Genomic DNA, 22411 nt, shown 5'->3' with positions numbered 1-22411 from the left:
CAACTACACCAAACTTGCCATATTTTAACCTATTTTCATCACTTTTTCTTGCCATATTTTTGCTCATTTTAATGCTTTTTTGTTGCATTCCTGCCACTCCTCCATGAAATTTCAATGGCTTTTCTGCATTTTTTTCCCACTTTTACACCTTTTCCACCACTTTTCCCAACTAATGTTGCATATATTTACCCATTATGGTCACTTTTAATCTCTTTTCACCAAAGTTCATGCTTATTTTGACACTTTTTACCACTTTTTCTGTCCATTTTTGCCCCCTCTAATTTGCAACTTTTAACCAATTTTTGTGTTTTTTAAAATTGAATTTCACCATTTTTGGTCACTTTTAACCCATTTTATTTCTGATTAAAACAATGATTTACATCTTTAAGATGACTATATAGTATATACTATGGCCTGAATAATAATAAACTTCCTGGATAACAGTGGATATTATTCAGATAAATAAATAAATAAATGTGGTTATCACAGATTCATAGAACAATGAACCATCATTTTCCTGACTTTATGAATGGGCCCCAAAAATCTCTCCCCTTTATTCTTCCTTATAGATGGCCCTGTCTCCACATGACTGTTCTTCAATGTTCATGTCTGTGTTCAACCACCTTCAGGTACGGGGGGTCATGGTCTGAATAGGTTGAGAACCACTGGATTAGACAAGGTCAGAAATGATTCTGCTGGCCACATGGGGGCGATAAATAACAACTAACTCCCAACTTGGACATTCTCATGAGCTCAAAGTCCCCCATATGGTCAAACTAAATATACACAGGTTTGGTGGAGGTATTTGAAGGTGTAAACCAAACACTCTGCAAGAGAAGGTCATAGGTCAGAAAACTAGCACGAAAACTTTGACTGGATTTATGTAATCTAAACCTTCATTTTCAAAATCTTCAAATCCACTTTGGGAGTTTATATCAGTGGGATACACTATAAAAGTCTGTATCTGTTTGAATTAAAGGACATTAAAGATGTAACACGTTAATTCACAACAGGGTGTAACCCCAACACAATCCTATTAAGCAGCATAGACAACTGGTGGTCCAGGGTCCACATGTGGCCCTCTGTGCAATTGTGTGTGGTCACCAAACCAAATCCCCAAAATTTGTATTTCAAGAAGTTGGAAAGAATATAAAGCCCAACATAATACAAAAAAATAACTCCCAAAACACACAAATCAACAGCAAAATGCACAAAGTACACAAAAACTGACTTATACAACACTAAATGACAACAAAGACAAACACGACGACTACTTAAAACAAAATGATTACACAAACAAAAAAACAACATATTACAGAATATCTGTAAAGACACAAATACAAGTTGCAGACAGTGACCGCAAATAGGGCGGTCTCCACCACTTCTGCACGTGCACTAATCATTGCTGCAACCTAGTAAATTCCTCACAGCAGGTGAGGAAACTGCGTCACCAAAGGATAGGGACGCAACTGGTTTACCAGCCTTTATTTCAGATCTTAGTGACTTCGCCCCAAAATATCAAACGTCTTATGACACCTGTAAAATAACTAATCCTTGTCATATGATGATTGCAATTTCCACATTGTGTAACCTTTCACTTTATCATGACTACTAATCATGTGACCTGTTGAGAACCTTTAAAGGAAGCAGCTTGACATTCATTTTGTTACTGCCCTGAAGAAGGTCTGTAAGGACTGTAGTAACTGTCTATCAACCTATGAAATCTGGTTACAATGACACCTGTCATATAACATGTCTTCTTTTTATTGGCAGTCAGTGATGACTCATCAAGAAAAGCAGAGTACATTTGTTCAGGCTTTCCTCCAGATTAAACAGATGAATTAATTTTTCATGTTGAAGATCTCTTTAAAGGGTTTAACAAAATTCAAATCAGTGCCATTACAACAAAGTCTGTGATGCTGCTGTGAGTGAGCACAGCCGTCATTGGTGATAACCTTCCATTCTATTGGTTTTCCTGTAGGCAGTGGATCTTCTACAGTTTGGTATTTAAGAGCTGCAGAATAAGAGAAGACCAAAAGACTCGGGTTATTTGTCTTGTTCCTTTTCTACACAGCCGGAAAATCTTAGTACATTTGATTTGATTTGATTTATTTAATTTATTTCGAACATGTAGTTGAAAACATACAAAATATTGTTACACATGATAAATGAAAGAATAATAAAACAGTCAGTTCTACAGAATAGAAGAGAGAGAAAAAGTGTATGTGTTTAACATGTTCGAAAAGCAGTCGAAAGAAGTAAATAATTATTTAATCCCACCCCCGAAATAAGTTTGCAGAATCATTTACAAAAAACAAAACAAATACAAAAACAATTCCACTGTGAGCAGTAGAGTAGCTTTTCACCTGACTCCTGCCTCGGTCATTCCTTGTCTTTTCAAGCATATCCAGCAGGGCATCGTGCAGTGTAGGAAAAAACATTGATGTTTTAATCTCATTGTCAAAGAACATGCAGCTGTGTAGTTTCTCCTGGATGTAAACTGCAACATACAAAAGTAGAAATGGTATGTAGTAATGGAGGGACGACTGAGAGCTGCCCCACAGGACACAGATGCAAAAGGTTGACAGAGAGACAGACATTGATTAGGAAAGGATGAAGAAAAATGCATCAGACATAAGATTTTTTTAAAGAAGTTCAGGTAAAGGATGAAATTGTCATCAATGCATGACCACAAACACAGAGAGAAACAAACACGACATAAACTCACCACTATGCCAAAAACACTTAATAATACAGCACGTGTCTTACCAGGGACCTCCCGTTGTCTAACCGGGGAACTTCAGGTGTATTACGGGGGAATATCCAGGTGTTTGATTGGCAGTTTTGCGCAATGATCATGTGATTTTGATTATTATTATTATTATTATTATTATTATTATTAATAATAATATAAAACTGTTTGTATTTGTAGCTGCACGCACGTCACTCACTCCCTGTGGGCGTCATTATTATTTTTTCCTCCTCCGTTTTTGCAAATGCATCCTTCAAGTAATGTGTGTTGTGTGTGTTCAATTATTTCACACAAATTCTATGAATTTCACAGAGCTGTCGTTAATTTCATCCTTCTCCTGTTGGGGGCGGAGTTTCCCGTTTCTCATGCTTTTGTGCGTACGGCAGGGTCAGAGCTGCCGTGGAGGTGTGCACATTATCTCACCAGTTTTTATTTTATAAATCCCAAACTTTGCTTATATGTGGCGTACGCTTTATACACGTTTATACAGCATTTATAAATGAGGCCCTGGGTTGGCTCTGTATTTTAAAGTGATTGATGATTTGCATAGTTAATTCGCAGTTTAGACAGTGTTTGAAGCGGCCAGGACAAGAGGGGGCAGGCCGTACACCGTACAATGAGCGGTCCCCTGGAAACATTTCCCCACAAAAAAAATGTCCTTTGCCTCACGGTGACGGCGTTTAATTCACATTCTGTTAATTCTGTTTTCATTGGTCAATTCTGTGATTCTATTCACGATTCTGTTAACATGGATTTTATAGTGCCCTACATCAGGCCTGTTGTTTGATTACACTACCTCTGTGTTTTTTTTCTTTAAGGGTTATCTTTGATTATTTAGGATCATCAGAGTTAATATTTAAGAAAATATTTAGGATAATAAAAGTAATCATTTATTTTTCCTACTAAGTTGGAGGCACCATCATCAAAAGGTTAATTCAGTAATTTAAAAAGATAGTTATTTCACTGTTTCTCCTGTTTACCATTAAAATTCAGTATTAATGCATCCAGGGCCTTGCTCATCGTACATCATCATGATAACAGAGTGTTATTAATTTAGTTACGTAAGACGGGCGCTTCAATAACTTAATTTCTGTATAAACTAGATTAAATTATTTTCTAATGTGTCCTGTGGTTAACTCATTCTGTGTGGGTTTGGGGTTACCTTTTTTCTCGGTCATTTTGCATGTTTTGGGTGTTTATTTGTGCAACATGCTTGCATCTTTCTGATGAGTTTGGATCCTGTGTTAAGCCACGCCCACCACCCCAAGCTACACTTGCCACAATGACCCTTCATTTGCCATGAATACACTTGTAACATAGGTGGTAAAAAACAAACAAACTGGTGCTTCGTTTTATTAAAGCATAGCATAATAAAGTATTACTATTCACCAACCTAAGGCTATTTATTTCTGGATTACATTTCTTTATCTGAATGGTACTTATTTTGTTGAAACCATTATAACTTACATAGATACACTGTAACGTGCACCCAGGCTACTCACCATCACAAGAAACAATGTAAACGTTCACATCAATTCGGATGAACTCTTTGAGTGCCTGTGGAGTTTGCACATAACACACTCATAAATGCCAAAAATCTTCCAATGTCATAGCTTCATCATTCCAGCTAAAAGACGCTGAGGGGATTTTACCATTTTGAGTCCCTTTAGAGCAGAGATGTCCAGGAATGAGACAGCAGAAAAGTCCAGGATCAGGCTGTGAATATCCACTCTGGGAACAATGATGTTAGCTGGAAGCTCATTCCAGTCCACCTGGAAAGGAATTTCCTTGTTGTCTGTGGGCATCTGGAGCATCTCAGTGCTCACATAAGCCATGTTGGTTATTGCCAGATCCTTCAAGCCTTGCTGTGGGACAGAAACAGTCTTTTTACACATGCTAAGCACTGCAGTATCATCAGTGAATGAAGCTTCACCTCTTTCTGTTTCTGTTGGGATTTCTGAATTTTTCTGAGCGCTTTGTTCCTCTTCCTTAAAATCCTTAGAGGGTTAAACCCAACCTGAAACAAAGTATTGGATCATTGATCTTATGTAATTGGTGTTACTGAACTTGTGTGTCATACATACGGCTTCCACAAGCTTCTCTCGGAAAAAATCAATGTTGGCAAAAAATATTGGTGAGGGAATTCTGAAGATCTTCACTCCTTTTGGTTCATACATCTGAAATAAGGTGTTGGATCGGAGTCTGAACATGTGTGGCAACAGTTTTTGAAGTTTTAATGACACACACATGTACACACACTCACATGTAGATAGTCTTTACGGTCTTTGTAGAGGTCGGTCCCAGGAATGTTAGCTAAGATGGAGCAGCGGGGGCTGAAAAGATAGCTACAGTTATTTACATCATTTGGTAATGAAAGACAGAAGATGACTCCACAATAGTGTCTTCAAAACAACAAAATGTCTGGAGACAGCCAACTAACACCTTTATCACTTCCAAATGTGTTGAATAGTGTGAAACACTGTTTCAGTCAACTTTGCTTAGTTGAAACCACTACCGCAGAATGTCTCTGTGCCGAATTGTTTGTACCACGTTCCCGAGAACAAATGAAATTGTGCATCGTAAAATCGTAATCTACGTCGAATTGCCTTTAAAACAATATATCACACGACTATGTTCCAATAAATTTAGAAATTACCTTGAAAAGGGGGTGGGCCTATGTTTCATCCCCCCCTTCAAAAAGGTCCCATTCATATATTGGTATGTGTCAATGATTTGGTAGCACTAACTATTGCAATATTTGTCTCACAAATAAATGACAAAAAGACTTTAATGGAAACTGCCAAAAATGGGGGGTGGCAGGAATTTTGGTGCATCACTGAGGTAAACATAAGTGGAAATTTAGCAACTGCGATGAAAATGAAATACATTATTCTGAAAAAAAATGTTCTTTGAGGCTCAGACCAGGACAAAACCGGACCATTTCTGGAAACGCATGTAAAACCATGTGATGTGGACGTAGATATATTTTCCAGGTGTTAATGTAGTTATATGATTTATTTGTGCTATTTAGATTTCATTTGACAGGTATGAAGAGAGTTTTTGTTTCTGTTATTTTATGTCCCATGATGTGTATTTTTAAAGCATTAATTTGATTCCCATAAAAAACACTTACGTGTATGTTGCAAAAAACACTGCATGAAGAACAAGGAAATTCCAAGCTTCTAATCTACATTCCTCTTTACATGTACATGTGGGGGAACCAATCAGATCTGTCCTCCTCTGAACAGTGTACATGTTATTGACGTGAAGCGTGAGTGTGAATTTACAACTGAGTCCTGAAGACCACAGTGAGCAGCTCCACTCCCAAGCCCACCGCCAGACCAAGATCCAACCCCAGCAGGATGGAAGCCAGGCATGTTCCCACCCACACCACCTACACACACACACACACACACACACATGCACACACGCGCGCACGCACACACACACACACACACACACACACACACACACACACACTCGGTCTATATCAATATATATATATATAGAGTATATATATATATATATATATATATATATATATATATACATATACACACACACACACACACACACACACACACACACACATATACTGCATAGGGAATCCTGAATCCACAAAAAACATGTCTTTCTCATTAATCACTCATGAACAGAAAATGCTGTGCACTCTGTGCATGGAAACGTGATACTTTTAGTATCATTCACAAGGTCATTCACACACTTGTGAGAATGAAAAGTTTCCATTCCTGCTGAAAACACTGAAACCTACTATGAGTAACACTCACACACACTGTCTGAGTGCCATGTGTCCAACCCCTTACCTGCACAGCAGCTACAGATGGATAATATGTTTTTGGAGAACTTTAGAACTGTTTACAATGTTGATTTTACTTGTTCAAGTTAGTTTGATACCTTCGACCCCTCCCACAATGCAGATTGCATCCTAGAAGTCGTATTGGTCTATAAGCTACTGTATATAACTCAATTCCAGCTGAGTTAAGCTGTTTATATGCACTTCAAAATAATAAACAAATTTACTATGTTTACTATGTTTAATGTGTTTTGTCAAGCTGCATGTAAAGTATACTCAGTGAGTGACAGCTGCTGGTTACCCACACAGTCAGGTTTGTCCTTCCTCCATAGGTACGGGATCTCTCTGAACTGCATCAGCATACCCTTCAGATTAACGATCACCAAAGCACCCAAGACCGACTGTAGTCAAATCAGACACAGAAATCCTACTGACATAGTAATATAATGTATTTGTTGCAAAATGAAAGGAATGAGAAAGGGACTCACCGTGGGTAGTGGCTGCAGCAGGAAGCCAAGAGCCACTGTTACTATCATAGCCATCATGGCTGAGATCAGACCTGCAACCTGCATTGTTAAAGTGAGTTTGTCTAAATGCCAATGAATGATAATGATGACATATTAAGTTCTACAAAACTTTGAAATGACTTTAAATGGTGATTTAGTCACAAATAGTAGACTCGCCTGTGTTTTTCCTCCTGAGCTCTCCTGCACTGCTGTCCTGGAAAGGGCTGTGCTCGCTGCAAATGACCTGAAGCTTGCACCGAACATGTTGCTGATTCCAAATGCAATGAGCTCCTGAGAATAGACAAAGACCCCAATGAGAAATTCCCATTTGTATTGCAAACATACACTCTACTATAGAATAAATCAATTACATTCTGAGGCCAAAATAGAGTTTGGCTTAAATCAAACAAAACACAGCTGAAAGTATGCATGTAAAGTGTTTACCACTGGCTTTTTGGAAAATGATGACTAACCCTTACAAAAGGTTCGATATTCAGGTCTAACATATTATATCCTTGTAAGTAAAACGTATTCTCACGCTTAACTCTCTTAAAGATTAACTAAATCCCAAAACCACTTTTTTTCTGCTGAAAAAAATGTTTTTGATGTGAAGTAGTGTTGTAGATTGATCCTAGTCCAACTCTTGACATTTTTGTCAAAATATTAATTTTGGCATATTTTGTTGTAAAAATGTAAGTGACTGCGTTTTATGGGTTAAAACCCAGCTATTACAATGAGCTTGTTCTATTGTTATAATGGTGGATTGTGCTGTTTTGGTGTCATTTTACGTCACAAACCACCGCTGTTGGTCCCGCAACTCTTATAAAAACTAGCACCTGTGGATTCTGCAATCTGTGGCGAGTAGGTTTGATTGGGAGAATAGTGAATAGAGAGTTATAGTGAGTATTGGATAGGTAGTTAGGATAGCTTAGATTGTTATTTGGAGATTTTATAGTATAGCCTGGTTGTGTCTTAACTGCTTCAGAAGCCCCGCTCATTCTGAAGGCCTTTTGGCACGTCAGCCAAAATCTCAAGGTTTAGTTACTTCAACAAAGTTTTAAATTCTCCAAAAGTGACAAGATTTTTAAAGTCAGGAATGTATGTATGACTGACACATGTCAGCCCAAACCGTAGGGTTTATTTACTGTCTAAAGACAGTAAGTGGTGAACTTTTCTTCCTGTGTCTGAACCAGTGAAGGGTAAACAGCTCTATTCTCAGTGAGTCACCTGGTTGCCATCAATGGTATAATCATGTTTGATGGCGTAGACTTTGGCCACAGAGAAGCCCACAGCAAATCCCACAATGGCAATAGGAAAGGCCTCCAGAGCACTCTCCTGGAAGACTTCCACACTGGGAGCAGAGGGAGGCTCATAGCTGCAAAGGTGAGTGAGTTCAGTGAGCATTAATGACTGCATGCTTTGATGACACTTTAGTAAGTAAGTAAGTAAGTAAGTAAGTAGTTTATTCATAAAGCGCTTTTTGCAGATAAAATCACAAAGTGCTGTACAGAGTTGTGGTAAAAGTACAAGTGCAACACAATAGAATAATAAAACAAGAGTGCATAAATATCATAAGAACAGCAACATTAAAAAACAAATAAAAATTAAAATCCAGTTAACTAAAAGCTCCCTGAGAGACTGGTGCAGGTTATTCCAGAGTCTGGGAGCTACAGCCTGGAACGCCAGGTCTCCTCTGGTTTTAAATTTAGTTTTTGGGGTCTTTAGGAGACCCTGACCTGAAGACAGAAGGCTTCGTCCTGATGAGTAGGGGCACAACAAGTCCGAGATATATTTAGGGGCCTGACCATGTAATGCTCGGAACGTGAGAACTAATATTTTATATTAAATGCGAAACTTAACTGGAAGCCAGTGCAGAGTAGCAAGAATGAGGGTGATGTGGGATGTTCTAGAAACACCAGTTAAAAGTCTGGCAGCAGCGTTCTGAACGATCTGGAGTCTGTTTAGGGTTGACTTATTAAAACAAGTAAAAACAGAATTACAGTAGTCAATACGAGATGATATAAATGCGTGTATGACCAGTTCCAGATCTAATTTTGATAATAGATACTTCACTTTAGAGATATTTCTCAGGTGGTAAAAACAGTTTTTAGTCAATTGACGACAATGTCCCTCCAAAGACATGGACTGATCAAAAACATCCCCAAGGTTTCTGAGGCTGGTTTTAACAGATGAGCCCAGATCACCAAGAGAGTTTTTAATCAGAGGGATGTTTTTATCAGGAACAATGATCAGAGTTTCTGTTTTGTTTGAATTTATCTGGAGATAATTTGATGACAGCCAGTTTTTGATACAGGATATACAATCTAAGAACTCTGATAAAAAGTGAAACTCAGAGTCATTAAAGGAGCAGTACAACTGGATATCGTCAGCATAAAAATGATAAGACACATTTAAACAAAATGATAGCTGCTGTGCAGCGATGGTCTGGTCCAGGCAAAATTAGGCAATTCTGAGCAACAAGCAGAATGTAAGAAGATGGAAAAAGGTGGCATTTTAATGTGCATTTTACATTGGATGTGACGCACTTTTGTTGATCGGCCTGGTTGCATGGTGCTTTGTGGGAGGTAGAAGCTCAAAAGGTCCATTTAAATTGTGGGAAGTGTGTCCGCTCCTTTAGTGATAAAAGTGCAGTATCCAGGTTGTATGTTAAGAGAGGATTAAATATCACCTTTCTCTTTAACTACCTGCTTCTTCTTTGCACCTTGCACCCACTCTGCATGCAGAATCAGCCTAACAGAGTTATTGTTTCCAGCAGAAACGAGACACGGCTGTGTAGTTTGGTATTGGAAGTGCACAAATATGGCGAGCAACTGTGATAAAAGCTGCGTGGAAGGACATCTATTCACGGACAGGAGGATGCTCCTAAGATCAGCAGCTGACGCAGTCCTAACGGACAGGCAAGTTCTTCTGATAATTCACGTTTAGCCACATGGAAATAAGAGGGAACCATTTACAAGCTGCATTGAGACTTTCTGTGAAGAAATTCTGTCGGGCCGTGAGGTGTATTGACTGCTTCATATGATTCATTTTATGCAATATTCTTTTTCACCTAAATTTGAGTGTTGGTCTTTTTCATGCTTGAACACGTTTTCACAATTAAACCCAGCCAGCACAGTTGCTAGCGTTATATTGACACGTGAGCCTTGAAAGTTCCTTGTTCTCAGATTCTCAGACTAGTTCTTCCTCCAACCTCAGCTGTATGTCATAAAGTGTCAGCCTCCGGCTCCAGTTCTTTGATATATAGGAATTTTACCACCTTTTGACCACAATAGACATTTGTTGTTTCCTCTCTTTGGGCCAAAGCTAAAGCCTTATTTAGACATTACATGTTGGTTTCAGGTTTCTCGTCAGATCATATATGTCTTTGCTTCCCTGTCTTTCCTTAGAGTAGCATTTGGCTTTGCTGCTCTCAAATCTTACCATGGAGGGCCCGCAGACCCCTCTCATAGCAGCTTGGCTCGAAGTGGTCTTTGCATACCACCAAATTTTGTCCGAACTGAAACCTTTTAAATGTGTATCCCGTACCAAAATCATCGAGCCAACGTCTGGCTAACTTTGACTTAATGTTGTTATTTGGCTTAGTGACGCATAAGAAATGTTTCTGCTGGGTTTTTCTCTTGTTGTTATAGCAACCATTGGCTTTACATTTCGCCATTGTCAGAAACTGTAGAAAACTGTTGCCTTACAACTGCTAACACGAATCAACAAAAGGGCGTCATATCCTAACCAAAATGGCGACTCTCCATAGTTTATACTCAAATGTATAAAATCATCTGTGTTTTTTTATTTATAAAAGGTGTATAATAGTTGGTTTATTGGTAATACATTAAACACATTTTTGTTATATATATATATATATATATATATATATATATATATATATATAAAATGTTTTAGATAAAATTGTGATATTTTTCAAACATCATCTACAGTGCCTCCAAAATTTTAAAATGTATTTGGCAAGACTTTGCAAGTATATGTTTACAATAACTTTGACAGTCATGGGTTCCCAGCAGCTAATGCTGCCTAGAACCTAATTATGCCAAACTCACCCACTGACCATCCGACCAACAACTTGGACACCAAATTTATTCTGGAAGTCGAAGCCGTAAGAAACACCACAAGCAATGACTGTCTGTGTGAGTGAAGTGACAAAGAATCATATTAGTGGAGCAATGCTCTTTATTATTATTAATATTATTATTATTACAATACTACACCAAGTTAGGTGTTTTTGTTGGCAAAACTTAATAAGGAAAACCAGTTTTATGTAGTTATTTGTTTTTTCTTGATTTTGACAATTTAGTTTTACTTTTAAATCATAATGAGTTTAAAGATTATAATATATTTTGAGAAAACATTGATTTGAACACTACACAAGTGTACATATGACCTCAAGGTCAGCGAGGGAACTTAGCAGAGGTAAAATGGATGTGATTTATGACTAGATCACGTTTGTGCCAGACATTTCTTGGTGCTAAGGAGGTTGCAGTCATGAAGATACACAGGTAGACACAGACACAGAGGTAGAGAGACACAGATAGAGATGCACCGAGAACAAAGACACACAGACATGGAGGAACACAGACGTCTTCCTCTAGCCACCTGCACATGGTGCTTAGTCTACTAAACTTTGCTTGGGAATAAATCCCATTGAAATTATACTGTTCTTGTCATCTGTCCTTGGAGCTGCCTAATTAAAAGATCCGAGTAAAAAGTAGAGAAAAACTTGCATGTTCTCTCTGAAGAGTTTTCCTTTCTTTCATTTTTCTCTCACAGATTCATTAAAAGAGGAAATGCATCTCTATATTTGATAGAATAAGGAACTGGTCAGTGTGTACCTTCAGCTTGAAATCATCTTTGTTATGAAGTCTTTGCTAGTTCTGGACTTTCAGATTAACAGATATAATTTCTTTGACATCTGAACCTCAGTTGAGGTTTTACTGTTGCTAATGTTCTTTCCTAGCCTAAACCCACTAAACTAGCTCTGAGTGTTGGCAGCTTTACTCGGGCAGCATTAAACTTTTTACTCAGCTATTGCTCAAAGTTAATGTTTAATGTTTGTGAATCACAAGGGTTAGAGTTGTCATTATGACATATTTTAAAACACATATAAATGTTTACTGTCACATTTGGAAGCACCCATCTACTTCCTCTCTTTACTGTTATAATCATAGTGTCTGAGTAGTAGATTGTGAAGACAACGTAGAAAAAAAAAAAGAATCACAAGGTTCGTTTTGCAGTTTAGCTTTCCAATGCTTCTGGTTTCCTCTAATAATATTATAACACTAGGTTCTGAATCTGGGTCTTTTGGCCATTCAAACATCAGCTGTAGTTATTAATAGCACAGAATGAAGATGTGTTTCCTCACCATTATTGCCTCTATGGGTATGGGGACCTTCAGCTTTGCTATGTATTTGTCATTCACGATCTTTACAAGGAACACCACGACCATGATGACGATGGACATTACCAGATCACAGATGTTGGTCCCAGTGATGCCTGTAAAGATCTTTTCCAGAGTCTGCAAAAGGAGCGCACAGACATATTAGCAAAAATCACACAAGTTTATTATCATCAGAGAGTGGATCGTTCCTTTACTCACACGAATGATGGAGAATACACCAGTCATGCCTTTTACATCAATCCCCAGCACAAACTTGAGCTGGGACACCAATATGTGAACTGCGGCAGCTGTGGTGAAGCCGGACACCAGCGTGTCTGACAGGTACACAACAATGAAGCCCACCTGGAAAATACCCATGGCCAGCTGCAGAGAAAACAATAAGCAAAGCAAGGCTTCAAACGCTCTCATGATAACAGACAGCATCACAGTTGTGATCTTTAACCAGTTTCCCTTGTAGCCAACCTGGAAAATGCCCATGAGGAATGTCACGGAGTAAGCAACAAGGACCCTTTGCTCAGTCTTATTCAGACCCTGAAAGGCGCTGATGTTTGCCGGGTCTCCCTCATTTGGGACCAGGCGTAACACCACAGCTCCCACCATGAGACTCAAGACAGGAAAGGAGCCTGTGGAGAAGGTGTCACTTTTTAAATGACAACACCAAGAACTTCCTCAAACAGTATCTTATGGTGATAAAACAACACTTAAGGTGGACATACACTGATTTTTTCCAATCGTTGAAATCAGCTCCAGCTCAAACTGTGCGACTCATGTGCAGAGCCCGAATGTGTTTAGCTCACTATTCATGTTATCACACTATACGGACCGACACTCTGACACGATCTGACTGCTCACACTGTATGCCCATACACGACAAGTGGGGGTCTTGTTTCCAGAAATGCAACATACAAATTAGAAGAAGAAGAAGAACTCTGAAGTGTCGCTATTAAAACAGAAGAAGAAGGACCTGGAAATGGAGAGACACTCGCAAATCTCACCAAAAATAGCTTTAAAAAAGAAAAGGCGGTGATGTAATCGACAGTGTATGCCCACCTTTAGTGTGAAACAAATTGTTTTGGAATGATCCCAAAAGAAGCCAAAAACAGATTTGATATTTATGGGCTGCCAAATGTAAAAGTTCAGTGATAATTTTATAGCTAGTGATGTGACCAGATAAGGATGTGACCATGTTAACCTAAATATACACACATAAAAGCAATGCCTGTGATTGTTAGTGCTCAACAAATAGTGTGTGTGTAGAACACTGGAATGGGCATCATATCTTGGAGGGATTTAAATATTTGCTTTTTCACGATTTTTATATTGGGCACCCTAAATATATATGAAAATTCTAACTTGACCCGTTTTTTAAATCAATGATATTAGGGATGAAAAGCCGAGAAAGATGTGGTTGAACTTACCCACTGATATGTGTCTTGAGGTACCAAAAAAGAAGTAAGTCAGCATTGGGAAGAATGCAGTGTAGAGACCGTAAATTGGAGGCAGCTCAGCAAGCAGGGAAAAGGCAAGTCCTGAACATGCAAGCACGCACGCACGCACACGCAGGACACTTGTAAGCACTAATATTGAGTCTTGTGTGAAGAATAATAAATCCATGCAAAACACAAATGACAATATATTTTGCCTGTATTACATATTGCTCAAAGCTAGTCAAGATAAAAACTTTTTTGACAAAAGTTATGAGAATATAAGAAAAACACTGATATTATTGTTGGCTTTGTAAGAAAGTGCTGGAGTTTATTGGAGCACAATATTTGTCAGTACTTCCACTTTGAATAACAAGGAACCCAGCTCCCTATAAACCCTAAAGAGACAACAATGCCTATTCCTTCAATACATTCATCCAGGAGTCATTTAAAGTAAAAATCAATTATGACTATTGCTTGCCAAATATAACAAGGGATCATTTTAACTTCAACTTTTCCAATTGTTTGTTTAAAGTGCAGCTTTCTTGCTCATATTTCTTTTTGATGGGCTTTAGGGCCCTAAAGAAGCAGATTTGTAACTGGAGGGTTGTAGGTTTGTATCCGTTGTGGGTTATTGGTTTAGAGCCCCTAACCAAGGCCTCAACTGCTGCAGGCTAGATAACAAATGTCATGTATGTAAACGACAATGAAGGAATCTTTTCCTGCAATATTTAAATAAAATAATTTTTTACAAGGTTTCATGTTAGGCAACTTAATATACAGTAAATTATCAAGATCTAAAACATAAATATGATTGTCCAGATAAAAAAAACCATCTATATGAGCAGATATGTATGACTGTCTCTCCTACTTCATGCACCTCACCTTGCATGATGGACACCAGTCCAGTGCTGATCCCAGAAACCACATCTCCTGGCAACCACTCTCTCAACCTGTAAGTTCTTAACCAGCCAATGATGGGCAGAAGTCTGAGTGCCAAATTTTTGGCCCGCTTTGAATCCCATCTGTTTAACATACAAAATGTAGCTTTCACATAGGTTTTCTCTGATTTGTTTTTAAAACATTTAATCCCCAGGAACCTTATGTGAATGAAGCATTATTCTGGTGTCTGAGGAAGCAGGTCCTACTCACGTTACATAGTCTTTGAGGTGTCCCAGGATGGTTTTGTGCTTCCTGCTGACTTTCTCAAAGTCTTCAGCAAAGCTGTCCTCAGAATAAATGGGTCTGTTTACCACATACTGAGTCCTCAAAGTCGCCATGCTTCTGTCTCCAATGATCAAGGATTACACTTTGTAAAATGTAAAATGATCTGCTAACAGATATCTGATTGAACCTTTGCCCCCCGTATCTAAGATGAGATCTGAGATGAGACTCATCACTCAACCTGTTTTGGTCTCTGACTGTTCAATCATTAACAAGGACACATTGATGTCACATCTTTTTGATCTCTTTTGTTGTATTCATTATTGAGCTGCTCACTTTCGAAATAAGATTCCAATGATAACAAAATCTGGACAATGTTTGGAAAAGCCAAACACCTACTCTTTGAGGTGATTGTTGCTTACCACCTACATCTGCTGTAACACGTACAGTGCGTAATAACAAAGGCAACACAGAAAACAATTACTAAGCAGTCTTGGGAATGTTACTTTAAAAAAGTAATTAGTTATAGTTACTCACTACTTGTTGCAAAAAGTAACTGTTAGTAACTGAATTACTCTATAATAAAAGTAACTCATTACCAAGGAAAGTAGCTATGTGCATTACTGTTAAAATGCATTACTGTGTGTGTGTGTGTGTGTGTGTGTGTGTGCGTGCGTTGCGTTGCGTGTATCGCGTGTGGCGTGTGTGTGTTGCGTGTGCTGGCACGTCGCCTTAGCCAATCATTTACAATCGCCTTGTTTTAAACCCGCCTCCTCTTGCTGGCACATGTGTAAAAACACTGGCTCTGATTGACTACCATGAAACATGACGCCGCCTAAGCCAATCGTAATCGCTCACCTTGTTTTTAACCCACCTGCTCACTACATTGAGTAAGAAGCCAGGGTTCCTTTCGGATCACAGTTTATTCAATCAATACATGTAACGCACTGCATTTAACATTCAGTAACGATAACGGCGTTGTAACGGCGTAAAAAATAATTAGTTAGATTACCCCGTTACTGAAAAACAAACGCCGTTACCTAATGCCGTTATTTTAAACGCCGTTATTCCAAACACTGTTTCTAAGTTATTTATTATTCACCTTTACAGATAAAATATTTGTTGCCCTTGGGTAACTTGACGTTGATAACAGGAATAGGCCTATGTATTACTAAAAAAATATTAGGGGTGCTATCTTTTATTGTGAAAAGATGAGAAAAGTATATAAAAATGGTTTAATGAGCTGCAGGTGTGTTTATTGACAAAAAAGAGTTTTAAAGTGGTAAATTACCTCTGTTTAACTCTTCTTGAAATTCTGATGAGTAAAATGCATTACATTTTATTAAGATTTAAAATATTTGTTTATTGGGTATAATTGTGGTGTTCATTATAACTCGCACTATTCATTTCTATTGAATTGAATTCAATTAAAATTTTCATCATTTCAATCATTTATTTATACGCAAATTACAACAAAGTCATCTCAGTGCGATTATAGGCTACTACAACTAAAAATACAGTTCAGTCATAAAAGGTTGGTGGCGGGGTGCGCTGGGTCCTCGGCTCCATGGGGCTTTCTGGGTTGTGTTTGTGGGGGACGGTGGCTGCTTCTTGGTCTTGGATCTCTAGGGCATCTGGGGGGGCTGCTCGGTTGTCGAGGGGTGGCCTGGGGCTCCTTGGCTCCCATTGTTGTTGCCGGCCAGGCTGCATCTTCGGGCCTGGGGCGGCGCTTGGGTATGCAGAAGCAGTTCTTGCACAAGCATTGGTCATGGATGCACTGGCATGCCTTGAGCTGTGGGATAAACTTGTACTGGGCTTAACCTTAGACACGTTGAGCCCAGTGGCGGCTGGCCAATAGAGGGCGCTAGGGCGCCGCCCCACCACTTACCATGTTTGTTTGAGTGAGACATAAAAATAATAAAAAATAATAATGAATTAAAAATACTAATAAACAAATGTATATCTGTATTTAGATAATCAGAATAAATATTATATAGATAATAATGATGATGTGTGATGTTGTTTCGTTCATCTGTGTCTGATTGGTTATGACGTGTTTCCTGTTTAGGGTGCAAAAATATTTACCGTCCACTCTCGTTTAAAGTTTTGCATTCACAGAAACGCCTCTTCAATACAAGTCAATGGAGAGTCTATGGGCGCAGTTTACCTGCGTCCAGAGACTCTCTGCGGCTGTGCAGAGTTGAATGCAGCCGGAACATACACAACACCCTCCTCCCGCCATGGGAGGGGCTGACGTCACAGTGGTCCGTCAGAAAGTGGCTTTGACAGGTGAAGCTGTGGAACGTTAGAAGGAGAATCAAATGAAGAAATATATTAAATAATTCTGCTTTTCCTGCCTACCTGCTGACTCAGCATGGATAAAGACAGGTAGGACACATTTAAAGCACTTTTCAGAGAAGGCAAAGAAACATGAACAAACTAGGAACAAACTACATTTGATGATTTCATATTTTGAATATGTCCATATTTTGTAAGCTAGGTCTTAAATTATATTTTTTCACATCTTAAATACGTCTTAAATTATGTATATTAATTTACCACTTAAGGTTAAATCTGAAAAACAAAATTAAAAAACAAAACAAATTAAATTTCAATAAGTATAATAACCCTGACACCCTGTATAGTTTCTCAAGTTGGGGTACGTGTACCCCTAGGGGTACGCGATGGCACTACAGGGGGTACTTAAGAGAGAGCGAGAGAAGGAAAATTACCAAATGAAAGCATTAAAAATATTGGGTTTCATAATGTTTATTTCTTTAGTTCAAAATGAAAATACTACACAATATTACCAGCAATTCACAAAATGACAATAAAAACAACACAGAGAAAAATATACTGAATAATAAAAAGAACAAACAACCAACAACAAAATCTGCAAAATGATAACAAAAACACACACTAGAGATTAAAATACATACTATTACCAGCAACACACAAATATACCTGTCAAGTATCCCGTTTTAGCCGGGGAACTCCCGTATTTTACCCCTCTTTCCCGCCATCTTCCGGTATTAGTATTTTCCCGTAAATATTCCGTATTTTAATGTAATAATAATAATTAAAAGATGACTTACCAAACTGAAGGCCATCACTAGCCTCGCGAGAACTTCCACCTGAAATGGCCTGAGTGACAGTTCTCATGAGATTAGTGCTGACAGCGGCAACAAACACAGAAACAACTTAAAAAAAGATGATGAATGAAGACGTTCTGGTGAAAAAGACAAAGAACTGGTGTGAATACGTTGTGAAATGTGACAGAGAGTTAATCTTCCTAAAGAGCAGCAGGATGTGACACAGTTACACGTTCTGTTAGATTAATAACTGAGATTTTAACGTCTACCACAGAGGAAGGAACCACGTAAGTCACCATGAAAAATCAGCCAATCACAAGCTCCACAAATATACACTGCTTTAAAAAGTGTTAAAGAATGTAAAGTCTGTAATAAATGTGTCTAATAAGTCATTAGTGAATACCAGAGAACCACATGAGTGAGCATGAGAAATTATAAGAAAATATATAATGAAGATAAAACGTCTAACTTAAAGACAAGCAACATGAAATTAATAGTAAATATGCAACGTGTTGACTTGTACATAAACTGTCAGTATATTAAATAAACACATGTGCTTCATATACACATTTATGTTTTTATTTAGGCTGTTTTATAATTTAGGAATTAGGGCTGGGCGATATATCGAGATTCAAGATGTATCGAGTTTTCTATTTTGGCGATATAAAAAACTATAATATTTCATATATCATATGAAACAAAATACTAGTTTTAGGAGTCTTTTACTTCTCAGAACAACATGTAAAGCTCAGTTAGATGGTTAATGAGTGTCACATATTGATCAGCTGTTTGTTAATAATGAACCTGTGTGGCATTTAGCATCAGTAAATTTAACCTAGAATTGTCTTTCTGGTCAGACTTTATTTGATAAAATTATCTAAGATTTATATCGTATATCACCATTTTGAGAAAATATGTTGAGATATGAGTTTTGGTCCATATTGCCCAGCCCTAGTAGGAATGTTCACAGCATTTTAATGTTAATAAAGGTGGACCTACCAGATTCTAATCACATAATTGTATTTAGTAAGTGGTTGACAAGTGGCTATTTTAGATTTCTTGTACACTTGTCTTAAAATATAAGTGATACTGGAGCTTGGTTGGGTGGGTGGGACGGCTCAAAGTGGACGACAGAATATTTCCCTTATTTTCAAATCCAAAACTTGACAGGTATGCACACAAAACGACAACAAAACATTCAAAATGATATAAGAAACAGACTGAGATGGAATCATTTAAATAATACCAACCACACACAAAAACAAAATACACAAAATGAAACCAGAAACACACACAATGACACAAAAAACACACAAAATGATGATAGAAATGATACTGATTAGAACATTATCTGAAAAAACTAGGATCATTTTCCTGGTCCCACATCAGGAGGGAGATGACCATAAATGATAAAAACTATAAAAAATAAATCTATTCACGAGGCACTAAATACTGCTTCTTTCCACTTATTTACAAAATGAGATTCTTTAAAATGTGTGTTATCACTCATTAATTCCATCATTATGATCTATAGTTGTTTCTTCATAGTATTCCGAGCAAAATGTGATAGTTGGACATAAGGGGGTATTTGGAATCAGAAATGAGAGAAAGGGGGTACTTCAGCCAAAATGTTTGAGAACCACTGGTACATCCATCCATCCATCCATCCATCCAATTTCAGACCCACTTGTTCCTGTTTTTCAGGGTCGCGGGGGTCTGCCGGTGCCAATCTCCGGCTCTCATTGGGCGCTGGGCGGGGGTACACCCTGAACAGGGCACCAGTCCATCGCAGGGCCCACTTTGTTCTTACTTGTTTATGGATTCAATAACAATACATGTGATTAGTTTGAAAGCAGTTCTGTGACTGCAATTGTCCTTATTTGTTCAAAGCTACACAAAACCTGTTTTTGGTGTATATCTATTTTGGAGTTGTAGCCCCCCCCCCATGGAGAAAAATGCACCAGCCGCCACTGGTTGATCCCAAATACCAGTTTTAGGTATAACCACTCACTCCTTCCCTCTGTTCACGGCCACCACCATTATACTTAAGCTGGGTGCCGTGTCACCCACTTCAATTTCTCCACACTTGTCACCAGACTGGCAATAAGCACAATATGCACAACTATAACATCACATGTCACTCTCACCTTAAAACAGTAAACTCTTCCCCACCCTTTCCATTTCCTACCCTGAATCCCTCTTCCCTGTTCCCTTCCCCCTCACCTAGGTGTAACACTGCCCTTTCTTTTTATATCCTCCCTTTAATAAAGTGTTTCTTACCTTTCCTTAGGGAGGGTTCCCTTGTTGAACTGTTTACCACATCATTCGCAAGGGGTGGGGATTGATAAGAATTTAGTGATCACAATTCCATTATTGATACTGCTTATCTATTTGATTCCTTACCAATTCACATTGGGTGAGGGAATGAAATAATACAAATTAATTTGTTTTCTTTAACTCTTTATTATAATATATATAATTAATTTCCAGCAGGAATATCAGCTCTCTTTTAATCCACCAGGTATAGATTGTTTTCACTGGACAATAATATATACAAAAAATGCTATATAAAATTGATGAATTATTATTACAACATATGACACATTTTGGCTGCAAACCTTATATAATATTTACAGTGCTCCTTTTGAACTTGAACAACTTGATCAGAAACAAATTCAGACATAAAACAAATAATTATTCTGTTAAAAAAGAACATATTAACCAAAAGTACAGCTGCACTTATTATGTATTTAAACGGTAAAGCTTTAGTTAGACTTTGTTTACATTTCTATAAATGGACCTTCAGAGACGGTGTCCCCGTTGTTACATGTGACGTCATCAGCCGTGTGTGTGTGAACGTGTGAAAGAGCAAACTAAAGACAACGATCAGTACCAGTCCGTCTCCCGTATCTGATTACTTGTTATGAGGACATAAACTGGCGACGAGGTGTGTGTTTTTGCTGAAGAAAAGTCAGTGTACAGAACCCGGAAGTGAGTAGCGTTGCAACAGAGACACTACAGACACAGCACGGAGGACAGCATAGCTGTGGGTGGAGGAGGTGGATTCTCTGAGGTGGACAGCGAACGACTGTATGGTGGAAAGAGCTTCACTTGGTGCTAGCATAAACACAATATACAGGACCTGGAGGAGTTTATCGTTACGTATTTGCGACATAAGAAGAACCGATTGACAGGCAAGCAAACAAATGATTCCTAGGAATTGGATTACTTAGAACCGGTTCTCAGAAAGAGCCGGTTTTTGATTCCCATCCCTACCATTTGCCTCTACGGACCCTGCTTCAGCTGTTTTTTTTTTGGGGCGTTGTTAATAAACGTGTGGTTTATTCTGCATTTTTGGATTTCAGTCCTTCTTGTCAGTTTAGGCAGTGGCTATCCGTATGGTTGCCGTATCAATATACCGACATTCTATCTGTACTCAGCGCCACTATTTGGCCAGTTTATGTCATGTGATAGGTCAGTCATTGGCCAATTTAGGTTGCGTGACTAACACTAAACCTAACCCTAAACCAAGAAATTGTTGCGATATTTGGTCATAACCTAACCCAAAGATTCTATGTACTTCGGTAACGGTAACAATAGCACTGCGGGTTGTCTGTACGGCAACCGTACAAATAGACACTTTATTTCTCTTAACAGAGTCAGGGCTTCACTGCTCTGTATTAAAGCTGATATCTGGAATTTTTGAGAAATCTATGTTTATGTATGATTCTTTTAAAATGCGAAAATATACCAACTAGTCTTTTACTATGGTCTACTGCCGGTGGTCATTCATATAAGTATATTAATGTAAATAAGTCCCTCCTTCGTCCTATAGACCCATATACAAATGGAAGTCAATAGGCTTTGACTTCTTGTTTTCAGGACTGTCAAAGTGAATGTGGAACTGTGCACGGAAACAAGGCCGCGCATCACTTCAACAAACAGGTAAATATGATTTTGGCTCTTACCTGACCCATAGACCTATATCAATGCAACCTGATGTGACCTTGTTGTGACCGCGATGCAAATGACAATTGAGGAATTTGAAAATGAGTATGTGAACAAAAAGTAAGCTATGAAATATAGCTATTTAGCCAATATTGTGATTTTCTATATCGCCAAAATAGAAAACTCAATAAATCTTGAATCTCGATATATTGCCCAGCCATATGACAACATCCCTAGTCCATGAGCAAGTATTGGGTTAAAGGGATTGCTCAGAGACCCAAAG

The 22411-nt window shown here is 38.2% G+C and overlaps 1 protein-coding gene across 1 annotated transcript; it reads right to left on the bottom strand.

Annotated features, from left to right (window-relative positions):
* Window positions 1-1748: 1748 nt before the first annotated feature.
* LOC114464869 (chloride anion exchanger-like) lies at window positions 1749-15328 on the bottom strand. The gene is made up of 19 exons (XM_028449497.1): window positions 15077-15328; window positions 14810-14949; window positions 13919-14029; window positions 12963-13123; window positions 12699-12863; window positions 12465-12617; window positions 11146-11228; window positions 8300-8447; window positions 7250-7363; window positions 7055-7132; window positions 6872-6967; window positions 6040-6146; window positions 5016-5085; window positions 4837-4929; window positions 4686-4769; window positions 4405-4617; window positions 4255-4309; window positions 2367-2500; window positions 1749-2014 (listed from the first exon to the last, which is right to left on the bottom strand). Exons 1-19 carry the CDS (start codon window positions 15202-15204, stop codon window positions 1994-1996), a joined length of 2154 nt encoding a protein of 717 aa, XP_028305298.1. The 5' UTR covers window positions 15205-15328; the 3' UTR covers window positions 1749-1993.
* Window positions 15329-22411: the final 7083 nt, after the last annotated feature.

Source organism: Gouania willdenowi, chromosome 6 (assembly GCF_900634775.1).
Source record: "Gouania willdenowi chromosome 6, fGouWil2.1, whole genome shotgun sequence".
In the NCBI taxonomy this organism is placed as follows: domain Eukaryota; kingdom Metazoa; phylum Chordata; class Actinopteri; order Blenniiformes; family Gobiesocidae; genus Gouania; species Gouania willdenowi.
This window is presented reverse-complemented; position numbering and strand designations above follow the sequence as displayed.